Raw genomic sequence first — 19,853 nt, forward strand, 5'->3', positions numbered from 1 at the left:
ACTGACTTAAGAGCTGAGACTAGTCTATAGGAAAACCAAGGTCCCCAACTTTAAGAAGCTTACAGATGCAAATGGATAATTAAGAAAAACAATGGCAGCTTGTGATTACCAAAATGAGCAAAATTATTACAAGAGTAAAATGCCTGCTTAATAAACAGATGAGGTGATTGCATAATGGTTGAGGGGAAGGTATATTAAGGCTTTCAATAATGGGAGGCATACAGAGATGGGTGTGTGAATGGAGGAGAAAACAGGGACCAGAGAGCAAACGTGTCGCTGTACACACACCATCACATCTACAAGGCAGGCACACTGACCTCCCCACCTTGGATACTGTATACACACCATCACATCTACAAGGTAGGCATGTTCTTCTCTTACCTTGGACACCAAACATACGCTATCACATCTACAAGGCAGGGACACTGTCACATCTACAAGGCAGGCATGCTCATCTCTTACCTGGGACCATTGCTGTCTTTCCTCCTGGTTGAACAGTTGCCTTGTTCGGCTTTGGCTCGTTGATCTGGGAACTCATTTGTGCGCCTATCCACAATTTCTCCAGCATCAAGTGCTCTGTGTAGTCGATAGTTGACCATCTTCAGAACAATGAAAACAGCAGCTACCACGGGACAATAAACTGCTACTATAATCATGGAAGAAGGAAGGGCCTTTAAGAGAAAGGAAATAAATGTGCTTTAGAAAACTTGGTATTTTACTCAATTCTAGAAATATATACCTAAAATAATGAAGTTATACACAAAGCAATTGTAATACTAATATTAAGTTGCAAAGGCCCAAAACAGAGGCCACACATGTGACTCCTGAACACTTAAAATGGTGCACTTTATTAGTTAAGTTATTAATTTAACACTTAAATTAGTTAAGACTAAGTATGAAAAAAGTATGTAACATGTCAATTCTTATACTGATTGCAAGCAGAAATAATAATTGAATGATACCTGGTTAAAAACCATTGGAAATAATTTGTTTTAAACTTACTATGACTACCACAAAATTTAAAATTACCTGTATAGACCACACTGCATTTCTGCTGCACAATACTGACACATTGTGGGGGGCGGGGCTTATAATCCAAACTGAATAGCTAAGGTATCACATCACCCTGTGTGTGAGAAAGTCACGGTTGTGTCCCAAATACAGTCCCTGTTTATGTGCTCTATGGAGAGGGGGCTGGAGAGAAGGCTCAGCAATGAAGAGCACGTACTGTTCTTGCAGACGTTCCTAGCATGAACATGGTGGCTCACAATCACCCATAACTTCAGCTCCAGGGGAACTGATGCTCTTCTGGCCTCCATGAACACCAGGCATGCACATAGTATACATATGTACATACAGGCAAAATAGTGAATCTAATTTTATTTTTAAAAGAACAGAAGAATTCAGAGCATAATAATGCAATCAATAGACTAAATGAAATAAGTCAGTCACTATTCTGGAGACTACAGACCCATTCTATTAAATAACTTGATTATTTAATAACTTGAAGCCTGAAAACCAGGGCAGCAGGCTTGGGGACAGGCCCACTTGGAAGGCATAGCCTCAGAGTCACCACTGCCAAAAAGCATAAACGTATCAAGTTGGTAAACTTATCAGGCTGAACTTATCAAGCATCCTGGATTTGTGCAGGATGACCTCATGTGTTCTCATCATATCATCAGATTCAACTTCAGCCACTGCCATGCCGAACCCCAAGCAAGCTTAGGAAGGGGGCCTCAGACTGAAATGATGTGGAATTGAAAACATCTTCCTGGATGAGGCGAAACTTACACAGATGTGGTGGAGGTTGTTTAAGTGACCTGAGAATCAGAGAGGAAGACAAAGCCCACAGCCTGACTACAGTGTTTGTGTTGAGATGGGAATAACAGTGTGTATTTGCCTCCTGAAATACTTTAAGAGACCCTACATATTAATATCATTAAAAAGTTAAACTACTGAATCTAATTTAAAATATTTCTAAATAACTTTTTTAGCCTTGTGATTTTAAGTTTAAACATCTATTTTCTCAAATTAATAAATACAAGATCCAGATGCAGTTCTGAAGATTTATCAGATAAGTACTTTAAAATGCTCAATTTATAAATGAAATTTAAATTACAGAGATCTTAAGGCACAAAAAATAGACCTCTGGAAAATGATAGTTAAAATGTCAGGAGGAAAGTGCACTTTAAAACTCTTAGTTGATTTGTATCTTTAACAAACCTAACATTCATTATAAAAAACAAATGCCGGGGGGCTGGAGAGATGGCTCAACAGTTAAGGGCACTGGCTGCTCTTCCAGAGGTCCTGAGTTCAATTCCCAGCAACCACATGGTGGCTCACAGCCATCTGTAATGAGATCTGGTGCCCTCTTCTGGTCTGTAGGCAAACATGCAGACAGAACATTGTATACACAATTAATAAATAAATATTAACAACAAAAAAAAACAAAAAACAAAAAAACAAATGCCGGAATAATCTTCTGAACAAAAAAGGCCACCCTCAGACACAGACACACGGGGAGGGGGGATGACGACAATGACAATACAAACAGAGAGATAGAAACATAGAAACTGATACAAACACCAACAGAGAGAAACATAGGGAAAGACAGAGAGGGACAGAAAGAGACAGACACAGGGACCAGCCGACCACGTGGAGAATTTGCAAAAGTTCTGGGTGGTGCTGGCTTTCTTCTGAAATTTTCACACAGAAAGGGAATCCTTGAAGGCCAATTAGTTCACTGTCTCCATTTCTGATAGGATATTGAGTTACACTAAATTTCAAAGACTTAGCCAAGATTACCCATCTTACCAACATCATGCTTATTTCACTACATGTCACAGACCACATCCCAAGTCCATATTCATAGTCAATAAAAAAAGGTCAGTTCCATCCTAACCCACCACAGTCCACATTAAGGTTAAAACGATTGGTTGTAGTAACTGGACAGAAGGGTAATAACCAACATCTGTGTCAAACAAACTCAATGGAAATGTTAACAAACAAATGAAAGAGTACTTCATTTTGAATTATCAAAGATCGTCACTGCTCAAAACTCATCTAAATAAATGCCAATCCTCACATCCCCAAACACTACTAATAATAGTGTGAATGTTCTTTAAACAAACCCATTGAAATGTGAGGGTTTAAAGACGAACCAGAAAATCACTTTTTGGAGAGACACTAGTCACAGAAAGACTGAAAATGAATTTGCCTTAAGAAATGTAAGGAGACCCTTACATGAGGCAACCAGTGTGAGTCCGGTCAGTAACAGTTGTTTTTTCCACTCAAATTACAGAACTGCTCATCGGTGTTTGCATTCTGCGGTTCAGGCGCCTGAGCCCTACCCAGAGTCAGTCCCAAACCTTCCAGGGACAGAGGAGCCACCTTCTAAGCTGCACTTCTCCTACAGCGGGTCAAAGTGCAGACACACGGGGCTGCTGAGCAGATCTTCACAGCCTAGGGAAACTCATCTCACTCCTGGACAGCTGACCACAGGAGCATACAGTCTTAAGGGATCATCAACCTTGCCTACAGTCATCATTCACTATATTACCAAAAAAGTATAAATGGTTATCTGTTTTACAGGGCAAACACCTCAACCAAGAACACACAAAATAACTGCAAAGTAGTTAGCTCAAACCTTTACTACTTTATGGATTACACACTAAAAGGGCAAAAGAAATTGTATTTGTGTTGTGTGTGTGTGTGGTGCTTATGTGTGTGTTGGTGTTCATGTGTGTGCCGGTGCACATGCATATATGTGAATGCATGTGAATGCCAGAGGGATCTTCCCTAGTCACTTTACACCTTATTTTTGAAGACAGGGTCTCTCAATGAACCTGGAGCTCACCGGCAGACAGGTTGGCCAATGGGCTCCAGGGGTTCACTTCCCTCTGCTGCTCCTCACTGGTGGAGTTACATTCCCAGCTTGAGTACTGGGGATCCAAATGCAATCTCTCATGCTTGCAAAGCATGCATTTTATGGCCTGGGCTGTCTCCTCAGCTCCCTCTTTGAAGATTGCATTATTGTAGATATGCATCCTGTTTTCAAGGAAAGAGTGTTCAGAAACAGAATTCTAATTAGCAATAAGCATCAGGTCCAGGGAAACTAGGCTCTTTGGGAGGAAAAAGTAGTACGTCCAAGATACAGTTGCTTAATCTAATGCTTAAAGTGTAATTTGTATGTGCTGTTTGACATAGCAGGTTCTACATTAAAAATCTCTATTTTTAATCTTCCTGGAAGGTAACTACTGACTTCACAATAGTTCTGTTCTACAACAAATAATACTTCACAAGGTTCTAGTTTTTCCCAAAAGGCACTTTTTATCTTCACATCACATTCTTTTACTGTGAGTGTTACCGTAAGCTAATGCCAAAGACAACCACAGGCAGAGGACGGCAGGGATGGAAATCAGCAGCAGGGCAGCCGGCATCTCTGGTGGGCAAACAGGCCTCATTAAATAACCAGAGAGGTCACAGTCTGAACCCCAAGATAAAGGCCTGCAGCACCCACCTCAGACAGTGGATCTAACAACAGCCTTCTGTTTCAGACACAATGAACCTCCAAGGACTGTTACTGAAGGCAAGCGAGTGGGCCTTACGTCGATGGTATGATAATCAGCTGGTTTTGTGATTCCTGAGGTTTGTTTATTGTGCAGTGATAGCCAGGTATTCCAACCAGTTCAGGCACAATCCAGGTTAAGAGAATGACAGGCACATCACTTTGAACTGACACCAAGGCTTTAAAAGAATTTTTAATCAAACTTAAAAAAAAAAAACAAAAAAAAAAAACACTACCCATCTTTAATGTAAGACATCCTAAATGTTTGCTTTGGGAGCTTCTATAATTCTAACTTCTTCATTATTTAAGGTGCTGTTTATTAAATTTAGGTACATATACTAAGGAGGCATTTAGAAAACCTGAGAAGTGAAGATTTGTGTGTACACATAGCGAGTAGAATCAAGACATATGAGGAGCTCCTTCGGAGTAGTAACAAACAGAGAAAACCAAGGATGGGGAGGAGGAGGATGCGCAAGCCTTGCCAAGGGACCACAAACAACCAATAAAGACTGCATGGGAGGTTGGAGAGACAGCTCGGGAGGACCCCACTACCAGATATTAAAATGTTAGTGTAAATTGATCAAACTGTGTGCACTAGTGATGTACTGTCAAAATAAATTGGGGAAACTAGAACTATTAAATTCTATACACTACCCAGTCCCTTTTCCACTCTTAAAAAAAGAACACTGGCTGCTCTTCCAGGGGACCCAGGTTTGATTCCTAGTACCAACATGCTGGTTCACAAACTCTAAAATTACAGTTCCAGAGGTCCCAATGCCTCTTCTGGCCTCTGAGGGTACCAGGCATGCAAGCAGTATACAGATACATATGCAGCATGTGCAAGCAAGACACTCATACACATATTAAATAAGACAGAATAATTCCAATTAAAAATACACACATAAAAATACCATGATTGCATTAATAATGAGGAACACAACTTAAATAGAATCTGAACTATACCAACATACCATCTAATGCTCTGTGTAAATAAAAATGAAGTCTGAAGAACAAGAATTCAGCCAGGCCTAATGGTGTAGGCCTGCAATGCCAACCCTTGTGGGAGTATTATAAATTCAAGACCAGCCTGGGAAATTAAATGACCTTATCTCAAAATAAAAATTACAAAAAGAGGACTGGGGATATAGCTTAGTGGTGGAGCATTTGCCTACAAGCATGAGGCCATGGGTTCAATCCCTAGTACCACCAAATAACAAAACAAAACAAAAACAGAACTCTGTAGCTTGTTAAAAAATGAAAACTATAAATTGCCAGTTTCAACCAAGGCCCAACAACTCCTCTTATAAGCATAAAATTGAAATTCTAATAGACAGTACTAGATGACTTCTACAACAAATAAGAAGAAATCTCAACTGAAAATCATCCCCCTCCAAAATTGGAGAGTCGTAGACTATTTTTTACATTATTTATTTGTAAGTATGCACAGGCCCGTCTATCTGTGTGGGCTTATGTGCCAAGGCGTGCATGCAGAGGTCAGAGGACAACTTGAGGACTGAACTCGGGTCGTCGGGCTTAGCAGCAAGTGCCTTTCCCCACTGAGCCATCTTGCCAGCATGAAAACTGTACGCTATTTACCAATACACTCTATGACAGTGAAAAACCAGACTTACCTGCAACACACACAAATACAACACAGAGTGCCAGGTGTATACTCTAGATGAGTGTCTATTTCTTGTGTAAGCGGAAAAAAGAAAACTTTTCTCGGATTTACTTTATGTGTATGCACGTACACCACTTGTGTCTGGTGTCCACAGAGACCAGAAGAGGGTGTCAGATGCCCTGAATCTGGAGTTACAGATGGCTGTGCATTACCAAGTGGGTGCTGAGAACCAAACCCAGGTCTTCTGCAGGAGCTAACTCTCTAGCACTCCCTCCCCAAACCTAAAGTTTACACAGTAATAAAGGTTTTCCTAGAAGAGTAGACTAGTTTCCATCTTTAACACGAGCATCTGCATCCATGTCAAGGATGGTGATTAATAACAGATCAAGTTCCATACCTGGAAATCTCTGACTTTCCTCCTCATCTATGACATATTTTAAAAAAAAATCTTTACTCTCAATTACATCTGACTATGTATAGCCAGATGTGTTAACGGTTATCAGACAATTCTAGATATTCAAGTCAAATATAAACCCAAAATGCCTCTTTACTGGGTTAGATATTTTTTAATATGATCATGGCTCTTAAAAATTGGAGGGATAGGCCAGGTGTGGTGGCGCACGCCTTTAATTCCAGTGCTAGGGAGGCAGAGGCAGATGGATCTCTGTGAGTTCAAGGCCAGCCTGATCTACAGAGTAAGGTCCAGGACAGCCAGAGCTGTTACACAGAGAAACCCTGTCTGGGGGGGGGGGGGGGGGAATGGAGGGACAGAAATACACATTAAGGCCACAACTCAAAGCCATCTGACCCAAACAATGGCAACTCTTTGAAAAAAAAAAAAAAAAAGCAAAGATCTGTTCTCAACATCTGAGAGGTGAGTGGAGGACCAGGAGTTCGAGGCCAGCCCTTCCCTGCACACTGCTGGTACAAAGAGCAAATGCTCAGCCTCTGAGAATAGTATAACAATGTCTCTGAGTTAAAAATGGGGCCAGACGGCTCAGCAGGTAAAAGTGCCCTCCACACAAGCCTAGTGACTTGAGTTCACTCTCCAGAAGCCATGGAGGAAGGAAGGAAGGCACCAACTCCACATGCACGCCCACACACCAGCATCATCACATGCACACCCCCACACACCAGCATCATGCACATGCACACCCCCACAAAATAATGAATGCTTTGGGGGAAGTTAAAAATGGAACTACATATCATCCAGCAATCCTCCTCCTACTTACACACTCAAAAGAACTCAAAGAGGCTCTCAGAGGCACTTTTACACATGTACTCACAGCATTATGTACATTTGGGCACAAACAACCCAAATGTCTATTGGTGGACGAATAATAACTTCTGTATTCACACAGTGGAAGGGTACTCGGCATCAAAAACACAGAAATCCTGTCATTCACCACAACACTCATAAGCCTTGAGGACATTCTGCTAAGTGAAATAATAGTACCAAAATGACAGTATTTCTTTCAGGGGACAGGAGAGATGACTCGGCAGCTAAGAGCACTGGCTGCTTTTCCAGAGGACCCAGGTTCAATTCCCAGGACCCTCATGTAGCTCACAACTGTATGTAACTCCAGTTCCAGGGGATCCAGTACTCTCATACAGACATACATACAGGCAAAATACCAATACTCATTAAAAAGAAAAAAGAGACAGTATTTCTGATGAATTCACATACACCGGGTTCCTGAAATAATCAAACTACAAAACAGGAAGCAGAAGAGCAGGTCTGAGGCTGGCAGGAAGAGCAGTAGAGGAAAGGTGCTGTTTAATGCACAGTGTGACTTCGGAAGACGGGGAAATTCTGAAGATCACTGTGCAACATCTGACCCCACTGAATGCTGTCTCTCCTCCGCCATGGGGAGACATATCCCAAGGCCCCCAGTGAATGTCTATGTAGACAGCACCAAACCCAAACCCTACACACACCTGTTCATGTGTGTTTTTCTACACATACATGAGGTTTACTTTATAAATTGCACACAGTATGAGGTTAAGAGTCATCTGTTGACTCAGCCTCAGCATGTGCATTTTAAGAACTTAAGCTTTTCACAAGGAAGAAGCACCTTACACCAACCCTTCTGTGTATCTAAGCCACCACTGCCTCTACCCTGGAGCTGTAGGCCCTGTCTTAGTCAGGGTTTCTATTGCTGTGAAGAAACACCATGACCAAAGAACCCTGGAGAGAAAAGGGTTTATTCAGCTTACACTCCCACAGCACTGCTCACCACTGAAGGAAGTCAGAACAGGGAATCAAACAGGGCAGGAACCTGGAGGCAGGAGCTGATGCAGAGGCCATGGAGGGGAGCTGCTTACTGGCTTGCTCAGCCTGCTTTCTTATAGAACCCAGGGCTACCAGCCCAGGGATGGCACCACCCACAATGGGCTGGACCCTCCCCCACCAATAGCTAAGTAAGAAAATGCCCTACAGCCGGATCTTATGGAGACAATTTCTCAATTGAGGTTCCCGCCTTTCAGATGACTCTAGCTTGTATCAAGTAGACATAAAACTAGCCAGGACAGGCCCATTGGGTAAAACAGAAAGTACCTGAACACAGTGTGACATTCTTGCCACAGTGGAGCTGAAACCAAGACAAACACAGGACTAAAGTAGAGCATACAATGAGGATGTGTGTGCAAAATGACATGCCACTTCCCAGGCAAAAAGGCACCTACTCACAACAGCGCTTCATTTGAAAGTTATGTCTGCAGTTTCCCATTTAACATTTTCAGACAGTTGTTGACAATATGGAATTAAAACTGAAGTGAAACTAAGGTACTAGTCACTCAAAAGATGGTTCAGATTTCTTTTAAAAGATAAAAAAAATAAACAAAATGGTACCTTGTTATTTCTTTCTTTTTTTTTTTTTAGTGTTAGGCGAAGATGTGGGGGGGGGGGGGAATGGGTGGGAGGGGATGAAGTCTCCAAACCTTGGCTGGTACCAGACCCCAGAGAGGATTCAGGAAGCAGGGTGGGCTATGTGGAGGGGCCTGAGTCTCACCGATGCCAGTCGCTGCCATCCCCCCCCCCCCCCCCCCCCCCCCCCGTGATCCTGTAGCACCCCAGGAGCCCCTGCAAGCCCGGGCAGCCTGTTTCCTGGACATCAGTAGCAGGACATTTGCATTCCAGGAGCTTTTCTGTCTAGAATGAGTTACTTCATAAGAAACAAACAAATAAAAAAAGCAAGCTGGAGCACAAATCCCAGGAGGCTTGGTAAGGCCTTTACCTGGGGACCACTGTCCTTCACAACTCTCTCTGGACAGCACCAAACCTACCAAGGTCAGTCTGGCTTCTCTCACTGCCCTGCCATCTGTCCAGGGGAACAGGAAGGGGATGATTTAAGTCAAGGGTGATGTTCCATCTCTGTTAATTTAACTATACCTTCACCACCCCGATCCAGCGGCACAAAGGAAGCCACTGCAGGTTATATGAATTTCCTCCCACACTGATCTTCTGATTGTCACAGAGGACGAGACTGATCAAGTGGCCGGGCATGTAGTGTAACTACCCAAGGACTAAGGATGAAGATGAGGAGACACAATGCATCATACAATAACGTACTTGAAGAATGTCTACATTATTTTGGCCAGGTCAGGAAAAACAGTAATAACTGGTTTGGTTTGGTTGCTATATAAATGAGGACACACATGAAAGACAAGAGGGAAGTTGTGTCTCCCACAAGAGCCAGTGGGTACAGCATACAGAGTACAGAAAAGCCTGCATACCCCGAGAACATCTTTTTATATATATCATGTTGTACTTGGGTTCAGCCAAGACTTTTGGAACTGTGACAATTACAACCAAGAGTCTGCCAAGTGCCACCAAAAGACCATCGTGGAGTCAATGGACAGTAGCCTCGGAAGAGGACCTTCAGGGGGAGGAGCACTGCTGTATCCCCTCAGGATTTGGGCCTGGGGGACCATGTTCATTCAGATTGTGAGGCGAGTTGGACAGAAAGGAATGTGACCTCCTGGGTATTTTTATTTTTTCTGAGCTGAGGACCGACCCCACTGAGTTAAATCCCCAACCCTGCCAGGGTATTTTTGAGCACTTGGTGACTAACAGTTACATCAGGTCTGTGTCGTGCAAAGTTAATCTTCACACTTGAAAGAAAACTTGTCTTCTTATAAATGAGCATTACCGTGGGGCCTGCATTTCACTCCACCATCAACAGATGCCAATTTGACTACTGAAGAGGAAAACTCATTGTGTAGAGATAACTGTTAGTCTGATTCCTGTAGAGGTCTTTTTTATTGATTTGTTTTAATAGATAAATGATTTGCCAAGATTTTAATGATATGCCAAGTGGGAACCAGAGGACATTGATGATTAACGTGATAGAATATTTTTCCTCACGTACTAAACTGTACTGCATATAAAGAAGTATGATCCATTTTGCAACTTAGAAAAGGAAGGAGTGGGGAGGAAAGCTCTGGGTTCACGTGAAAGTCCCTGCCTGGGTATTTAAGGTAGAGAGGAATTGAGGAAGACACTTGACATCAACCTCTGGCCTTCACACATACAGACACCAAAGGAGGGGGAGGGAGAGAAAGATGAACATTTTGTTGTGTCTTCTCTCCAATGAGGAAAGAAAACAGAAATGCTGAGGACCAGTGACACCGTCCAGTTCTCTGATTCTGGTAGCCTATTTTCAACACAAGATATTGTGGCACTTCATCCAGGAGAAGAAGGCTGAAGCTATGTACACTTTCAAAGACATTTCTGACAGGGCTCTCGAAGAAGCCACTGGAATCACAGAAATGCTCAGGGTAGAGTTAATCATCGTGAGATAACCTTGTATTTCAGTTCCAAACATCAAGTGAGTGCTTCTTCCCAAGACCAGCGCTCTGCATGGTAACACCAGCTTGGATGGCAGCACCTTCTTCGGCATGCTTACTGCCTATGCTTTGCTTTGGTTCAGGGCTGCGGCAAGACTGCCTCCTCGGAGCATTTCCAGGCACTCTCCACCCACTGACGTGACTCCAACACCTCTCTGGCAAGTTTTGTTGGAGTGATAACTAACATCTAAGCCGCTATTTATGGTGTGCATTTCTAAGTGTTTTACGTTGTAGCAGCTCGTATAACCTTGGTCTCACTTCACGAGGCTGACTCCATTAGTCTACTTTACAGACAGAAAAGTTGAGGTACAGAGAAGTCAGCTACTTGGTCTCAGATGGAGACATTAAAAGGTAATTTGGCTCTAGAGTCTGGAGTCAAGGATTCTTTTTAAAAATATTTCTTTAAAGCATTTTAAAACATCTTACTGACAGATATAAATGTCCATCTTTGTGGGCCACAGTGTAATGTTTGGATACAGCTACATACTATGTACTGATCAACTCAAGAAACCTAGGTTATTCACCATCTCAAGCATGTATCACTTCTTTGTAAAGCCTTCAAAATTCTCTCTAGCTAACTTCTATTGTATGGTACAATAGAGTTAACCACAGGCAGCCCTGGTATATAGAAGTTTATTCCTCTATGCATCCCCACTTATTCCTATCTAATTGTGACTTTGAACCCACCAGCAAATTTTGTGTCTGTATAAAGCCCAACAAGTAATTCCCAATTTGCAGATGACCTGCTATAATACTTTGCTAACACAGAACAAGAATGCCACAGGCAGATACGCACAAATGAGCGCAATGTGTTACAGTAAAACTCTACAGCCAATGAAATTTGAATTTTATAGAAGTTTCATGTCACAAAATAGCACTTTTGGTTCTTTTCAACCATAAAATAAAGTTGAAAATTAACCAAGCATGGTGGCATCTGGGAGGCTGAAGCAGGAAGATCGCCAAGAGTTCAAAGCCAACCTGAACTACACAGCCATGGTGAATGAATCCCAGGTGCCTGGTTTATTTTCTTCTCTAATTGAGACCCGGAGCAAAGCATCCAGTACTTCCCCTTATTTGCCAAGCGCAAACCCAGAACTCCCATAACATCAGTTTCATCCAACTGCAAAGCAAAACAGTTGCTAAGAACTTCTCTCTCCATGATGCATGCTCCTGAAGTCAAGGCGCAGTAACACCAGCATGTGACAACAAAACTCTCAGTAGCTTATCTTGGTTGTTCTCTGAGTGAGGGATTTTAAGCAATTTTTCAGAGTAATTCTAAAACGTTTTTTGGCAAAGGCACACAGCACACCTACAAGAAGCTGTGATTATGGACACGACCTCTCTTTTGGTGTCTTCCCCTTCAAAGGAAACATTGCCTTAGTATTCTGGAATATAACTGGCTCCACAGAATCACCAAATGACCCAAATGCCCTATGTCACTGCTTAACTGTTTTTAAACAGACACTAACCAAGGGCTAGAAACAATACAATAAGAGAAAATGTAAAAGTAGATAAAAACATGAAGACCAAGTACTATCTCTCTAAAAAATAAGTTAGAGGAGATTTATAAAGTTAAAAAATAAAAAACATTTGTTAACTTTTCAAAATAAATATTCCAAAGTTCACATTTCTACACTCCCTTAAAATAGTTTTCTTGAAACATTTAGCTAAACTTGCAAGCTGATAAATACAACTGACATGCCCTTGATTTAGAATTCTGCCCTCACTCCAGCTACATGACCTCACACGCGCAGTTCAGGGGTTAAGCAAAGGGTCTTGTGTCTTATGTCATCAGTGTGCACTGGTGATCACTTACGCGCATGCGTGATCGCACAATCTGCTATGTGTGGCATGGCTCTGTAAGTTTGTCTGCACCTTAAAGAGCTGTGACTCAGACCTCTCTCCTTTCCCCTCCCCCTTCTCCGCTCTGTCTCTTTCCCACCATCTTTCCCTCTCACTGCACATGCTCCTTCCCCAGGCCTGGTTCTCCTGTACCCCACCCACCCCTCTTCCTCCTAATAAAGTTCTCTGCTACTAGGCAGCTGTGGCTCGTGACTCGTGACCTTTTTGCGCAGTAACCAGCGCCACTTATATCATTCATTTCATTTGAGGTTGTACTTTATTGTCCTATGATACATTATAATGGAATATCTGCTATAAGAAAAAGTTGATGAATAGTTTTCTTCCAAATTCAAAATATGAGATCAACCCAGATTATTTCTGTTAAGTTCATGCATTTCTGTGGGGCCCCTGGTTGTGACCAGCCAAAGGCTGGTATGTCTAGTAAACTCACCATCACTCCTATATCTGAAAAGAAAACTCAATTTTTCTTGACTTTAAAGTTCTGTCTGTTCTGCCACTCTCTTGTAGAAAGGGAAATAAAAGTTAAATATTCACCATGCCTGGCCTGTAAATGCTACTAGCTACTGAGGCGGCTTGAGGCAGGAGGATCACAAGTTCAAGGCCTGCTCAAACAACCCAGTGAGACCCTTTCTCAAAGTCAAGAGAGCTGGGAATGCTACACTGGTAGTGTTTGCCTAGCACACACATGCTGAGTAACAGCATCGTCAGGAAGTCATGGTATGAGAGCAGTCTCCTTTCAGGTCCGTCAGAATTTCAACCAGACCTATAGCTATTTTCTCCAGGTATAAGTGACTAACTGGGGGGAAAAAAACTGATCAGTCTGTGTAATGACACGCATAAGAAGGCACTTAGCCCTGTGTTCCAGTTTTTACTGTGCACACCTGGAGCTGTGCTGGCTAGAAAGGACAATGTACTCCACCTACTGTGTGTGCGCCTGGAGCTACGCAGGGGAGAGAGGGGAGAGGGTATACTACACCTACTTACTGTGTGCGAAGATCACTTTTGGCTTATTCACAAGAAGAGCTGACACAAGAAGCCTGAAATGTGTGGAATTCTGTTTTATAGCTAGACCACCTCTGGTTAGTGGTTAAAGGAATGTTGAAGAGAAGGAAGAGAGCTCAGTAATCAAATCGTGCCTGCAAACTTACAAAATGACTGCTCATCAAGATGAGAGGGAGCTTAGATAGAAAGAAAGATGAATGTTTTCAATAAGCCTTCCAATTGTCACACACATGATGCCCTCCAAGGACTTAGAAAAGGCCCTGAGAGCAGCAGGCATGGCTCTGGGGATACGGCCCTCTTGCCAGGCTCTCCTCTGGGGGTTGAGGTGAAGCATTCTAGTTCGATGTTTTCCTCCATCGGTGATACTACACAGAAAAGGAGAAACACTGTCCCAGTGTTGAGGTTCAAGCGTACTTTCCCGTAAGGGAAAATATTCTGTAAGTCCAACCACACAATAGGTCAGACGAATTTCAGAGACCTGGCTAGGAAATTCTAACAAAGTCAGAATATATTTTCCCTAAAGGCAACAAATTCACAAGTAGTTTCAATTCTGAATTTTTTCTATAATACAAATAGAATTATTAAGAGTACAAGCTACCATCTTATGTTTGTACCCCATACTTATGCCACACCATGAAGTATTTATATTTTTAGCTGCAGGTGAATGCATTTCTTAGGGAAACAACAGTCAACTATGCCCATCCAAAAAAGGACTAAACTAATACAGTCGATTCTATTCATCATCAACAGGTACACCATCACTCTGGAAAAGTCAATCATACTACCAGGATCTATTGAGGGGTGGCCCAAAGCATCAAGAAGGCACAGACATGAAAGATATAGGATGAAAAGCCTGGGAAACAAACACAAAGACATATATACTGGTGGGCTAAGATAATCTTACATACTTTATAAGAGTGTTCCTATACTTTTAAAACTAAAGTTTAAAAGGGGGCTTTGAGGGCATTTGGGTTTATAGAAGGTCTTCATAGTTAAATTGTTACAGAACTATGTTTAGACATATTCTTTTCCTACTAGTTCTTTAAATAATCTTGCACAGTTTATTCTTCTAAGTCTTTACCACAGAACTGTATCTTAAAAGCTGTTGTTCATTATCTATATAAACTTACATATATCAGCTGCTTCAGTATTAATAATGAGTCACAATGCTGAATGTATACAACATGATACCATGACTAGGAATTCTAATTTTATAAAATTTCATTTGTACTTCATCAAGGATTTTTTTGCTGATTTGCTTGTTTTCCATACATATTTCCACACATTCCATACATACTCCTATCTTCAACAATTCATTAGCATGGCATTTGATATTTACACATTGTAAGTTGTAATACCAGTAACACTGTAATCTATGTAAAGATGTTTAAGTCTTTTGTGTGGGTTTTCTCTTTGTGTAGCCCTGGCTGTCCTGAACTCACTCTGTAGACCAGGCTGGTCTGGAACTCACAGAGGTCTGCCTGCCTCTGCCTCCCAATTGTTGGGATTAAAGGTGTGTGCCACCACCGCCCAGTGATGCTTAAGCTTTTAAAAACCAAGTTATGTTGCTAATACACAAAGGAAAACAAAAGAGAAAAATGTAACCGGCTATGTGGCAGATATGCAAGATCTTCTATAATAAACCAATGATGGGGTTGCTTTCCTTGCAGAGGGACAATTCTCCACATCCATGAATTCTACATCTGTGATTCAACCAATAGCAAAAGAAAGATATTCATGGGTAAAACTTCCAGAACTAGAGAGGTGGCTCAGCTGTTAACAGTACTCACTGCTTTTGATGAGGAGCCAGGTTTGGTTCTAGCACCCACATGTGACTCACACTCATGCATAAGCCCAGTTCTAAGGAATCTGATCCCCTCTTCTGACCACTGTGGACACCAGGCACACACAGGGTGCACATACACACAGTCAAGCAAAACACTCATACACGTGGAATAAAATAATCTCAGAAAAACACCAGAGTTGCCTTGAACATGAACAAGTCTCTTCTCGCCATAATTCTATAAATAACACAGCCTAAGAACTGCTGACACAGCGCTTATGCTGAATTGGGTGCCTAAGTCTGCATGTAAAGCAGACTTAAAGCGTATGCATGCTACACCATTTCATATAAGGGAATTGAGCATTCTGGGTTTGGCATGGGAAGGTCCTGGAACCAATCCCATAAGAATACCAAGAAACAACTATGTGGCTAATATGATGGATAAGAAATGAAATCCTGCAAAACAAGAGAAGCTGGAGGGTGGAGTGTGGGATGTTTTTTCACAGCACAGCTTCTCCCATTTCCAAAACCATCTTTAAATTATTACAGAGAACAAAGGGGAATAAACAACTTTCAAGTAATTCCAAAGGGCCTCCACAATTAATTCCTATCTAAAAGGATTTGTCAAAGATAGCACACTGTGGGATTTTTCAAGATTGAATATAACTAAGAAAGCCTGTAAATGCAACATACCCAACAGCCTAAACTTTGTAACGGAATCAATGGCTTAAAAGACTTTCCTAGAACTCCTTCATCCTCTGTACTGAAATGAGTTCTCATCGATGGCCATGAACCCTCAGCAGACCTAAGTGTGACTACAAGTGACTGACACATCTGGGAATTACAACTGCTGGAGCAAATAAAACCATAGAGGTAAAAGTATTCACACATTCAAGAGAATCTAGAGAGCGTGCATCTTTTACACCATTCAGAGGATATCATTTAGACTACACTCAACCACAAATTCCAAACTTGGGTCTGAGAGAATTATTATGTGAAAAGTAACTTGTGAGATCTCGATAATGTTTTGATTTATATGTGGTTTTCTGAGTCAACCTAACCACTCTGGAAGGAGTGTGAGATGAATTCTCTTGATTACTATCCCCTTTTATAAATCAGTGATGACATTATGGAACAGCCATCACTCCTTCAGGAGTTAAATCAGTCTAAGTAAATTCCTGGGTCGATCAGGGCCGATTTCCATATGCAAATAAAAGGACCAGAAGCTATCTCATACAGTCGAACTTCAACACCTTCACATCTGCTGTTGACGTATTCAACAGAAATCACTTTTCAGGACTCAGAATAAGGGCAATTAAACATTCATTAATGCTCTCTGTCAACACAACAACAATGTTATAGAATGGCAGCTAGGTCCTATAGTTACTATACCAAAAAAACAAAAAAAAAACTATTTGTATTTGATAGAATTACCTTATGCATGTAATATAATGAGATCCTGCTTTTACACATAAGTATAACTATGTTCTTATAGACACAGTATACTATACAGTCACAAAAATGTCACAACGTAATAGCTCAGCATAGGGCTTCAAACTATGATAAATTTAATTTTTAAAGTTACATCAAAATATCAAAACTATATCAAGTAGAAATAATTTAAAATATTAATATACACAAAGATTAAATTATCAAGTTATTTGATTATATTCTTGTTTCATTAAAATTCAGTGAAATGGACTGTAAGCTAAAATCCTAATATAAAATGAAAACCAGTAAGATTCATAAATCAAAAGTACATTAGCAGTCCTAAGTCCATGACCAGAACCCATATATCTTCTTTACAGCACATCCACCCTAAACTCAATCTGTCTACAATAGAATGCTGTTACCCCATAATCCAGTTCTATTTTTTAAGAGAAAGTACTGAAAGTGGGCAATGTATCACACACCAGATGAAGACAAAGTGTGGCATATTCACTACCACAATTTCCATTAGAGCATCTTGGACATTCCCAGTGCATCACAGCTTTCCCCAATGACTGGCTCACCAGTTATCCCTGGGCACACGTTAGTTTCAAGCACTATTCTAAAGGATGCTTATATAGTAATAAATACAAACTGTTCTCCGTGGGAGCCCTGAGAATGACTAATCTGATGCGTTATCTCACACTAATCCTTTGAAGAAAGTACTGTCATTATCTCCAATTTTACAGATAACAGACTCAGACTATAAAATCATTTGCCCATAGCCAGTGAAAAGGTAGAACAGGATTATATCCAGTCTGTCTCTAAAGCCTGAGATGTTCTTGCTTTTTTCATTACATGTATTAACTTACATTGCTCACATGGAGGCTACAGGACAACTTGGGAGAAGCAGTTCTCGTTCCACCTTGTGGGTCCCAGGAATCAAACTCGGGTCATTAGCCTTGGCAGCCAGTGTCTACCCACTGAGCCTTCTCATTGACCTACCACGGACTCAGTGTTTAACCAGCAGCTAGATAGACTAGACCAAGGCACGGTTTCTCAACCCTTCTCTTCCTCTAGGAAAGCCCTCCTAAAGAAATTTGTAAACATTTTCTTCTGCCAATCATACTGGCCCCTTGAAATTTTAATACCACAGATATGCTTGATATCTGTATATAATGTGTACATCTCTCTGTACTTTATACTTTAAAAAAAAAAAAAAAACCTAAGGTCAGCCGGATGGCAGCCATGCACATCTTTAATCCCAGCACTCAAGAGGCAGAGCCAGGTGAATGGATCTCTGTGAGTTCAAGGCCAGCCTAGTCTACAGAGTGAGTTCCAGGACAGGCTCCAAAGCTATACAGAGAGACCCTGTCTCAGAAAAAATAATAATATTAAGGTCTACATCACATACACTCCAGAACTAATTTTTGTTCCCTTGATGGCCATACCTGAGACTACATGCTCTGGGATAACTTCTCAGCTCTAGGACTATGGACATGTCAGTTCAAACACCCTCTGGTATGGAGTGCTGTCCTGTGTACTACGGGATGTTGAACACTATCCTCAGCCTGTAGCCAACAGAAGCCCATGGCACTGCCCAAACCAAAATCATGTTAAAATCTTCCCCCAAACACCCCTATCCTTGAACCATGAAGCTACGTGCTGCTATTTATATGCAAGGACTGTCGATTCTGATCTTGTCCATAACTGGAATGAAGAGAGTACACACAGGCTGCACGTGCTGCATCTCTGCAGTTGGGATGAAGGAGCAGGCATAATGGCAGCCGCGGTGGCAGGGAGAGTCTGACTAGTTTGAACCCAGCAGGGAAAGAACCCTCCCTCCATCAGACCAGTAAGTGAAAGGACATTAAAGTTTAATAACCCCGTTTGTCAAGTGTCACAGAACACGGCTAACCCCCACCCCCAATGATCAGTGAGACAAACGCTCTCACTGTAAGTATATGATGAGGCCATAACTAAATCCTGGGAGAGCAGTACATTCTACAAATGGACTTCCACGGTATCCATATACTATGCTGGTCAAGAAGCAAAGCCCGAATGAAGAACGCACAGATGGTGATAGGAAGGACAGCTCTGAGAGCTCCGGAGTCAGAACACACACTGAAAACAACTGGGGCACCTAGAGCACCACAACTCAGTCACAGGCTGGCTTTCAGGAGCAGGGGAGTGAGAAGCATTTTGCATGATTATACATAACAGAAGAACTGAAGGTGACTGTCGTGGGAGTCTCGATGTCAAAGAAGAATTAAATGGCAGAAGCAGCCTGAAATCCTATGCCAGTGATTTAACGCTGTGCAGTCTGTATCTTCATTTCTAAAATGTGAGTGAAGTTCCTCCATTCACAAACTATACTGAGGATTATATTAGAAAACTTGAAAGTAGGTGGTGTATGGGTACACAACAGCATAATAAATATTTGAGATTTTTAATAAAGTTGACACTCACAGTGACATGACAAAGACAATCAACAGACCCCTGATCACATTTGGCTTAGATACTGAAAAGGAGCTTAAAAATGGATGTCATAGCTATGATTTGTGGACTGTATATGGATGTAAATATTAGTCTGATGACTGAGCAGAAAGAAGTGAATGGAAAATTGATGAATAATTCTGTAACAGTAAAGAATTACTATTCAAACAAAAACACTAGAATTTCCATTAAAATACAAGAATTCCTATTGCAGTAAGAGAAAAGACAAACTGTCCACATTTCCA

At 41.5% G+C, this 19,853-nt stretch overlaps 1 protein-coding gene across 5 annotated transcripts in view; it reads right to left on the reverse strand.

The window, feature by feature from the left end:
* The window catches only part of Pcnx1 (pecanex 1), a 150,816-nt gene that overhangs the window by 115,567 nt on the left and 15,396 nt on the right, over positions 1 to 19,853 (reverse strand). For all 5 annotated transcript variants that reach the window (XM_052739404.1, XM_052739403.1, XM_052739401.1 and 2 more), the window contains exon 2: positions 463 to 671. In XM_052739404.1, the coding sequence (XP_052595364.1) occupies positions 463 to 671 (209 nt within the window). The remainder of the gene's footprint in view (positions 1 to 462; positions 672 to 19,853) is intronic.

This window comes from Peromyscus californicus, unplaced genomic scaffold, assembly GCF_007827085.1.
Source record: "Peromyscus californicus insignis strain IS unplaced genomic scaffold, ASM782708v3 Scaffold_15__1_contigs__length_86483966, whole genome shotgun sequence".
Classification (NCBI taxonomy): Eukaryota; Metazoa; Chordata; class Mammalia; order Rodentia; family Cricetidae; genus Peromyscus; species Peromyscus californicus.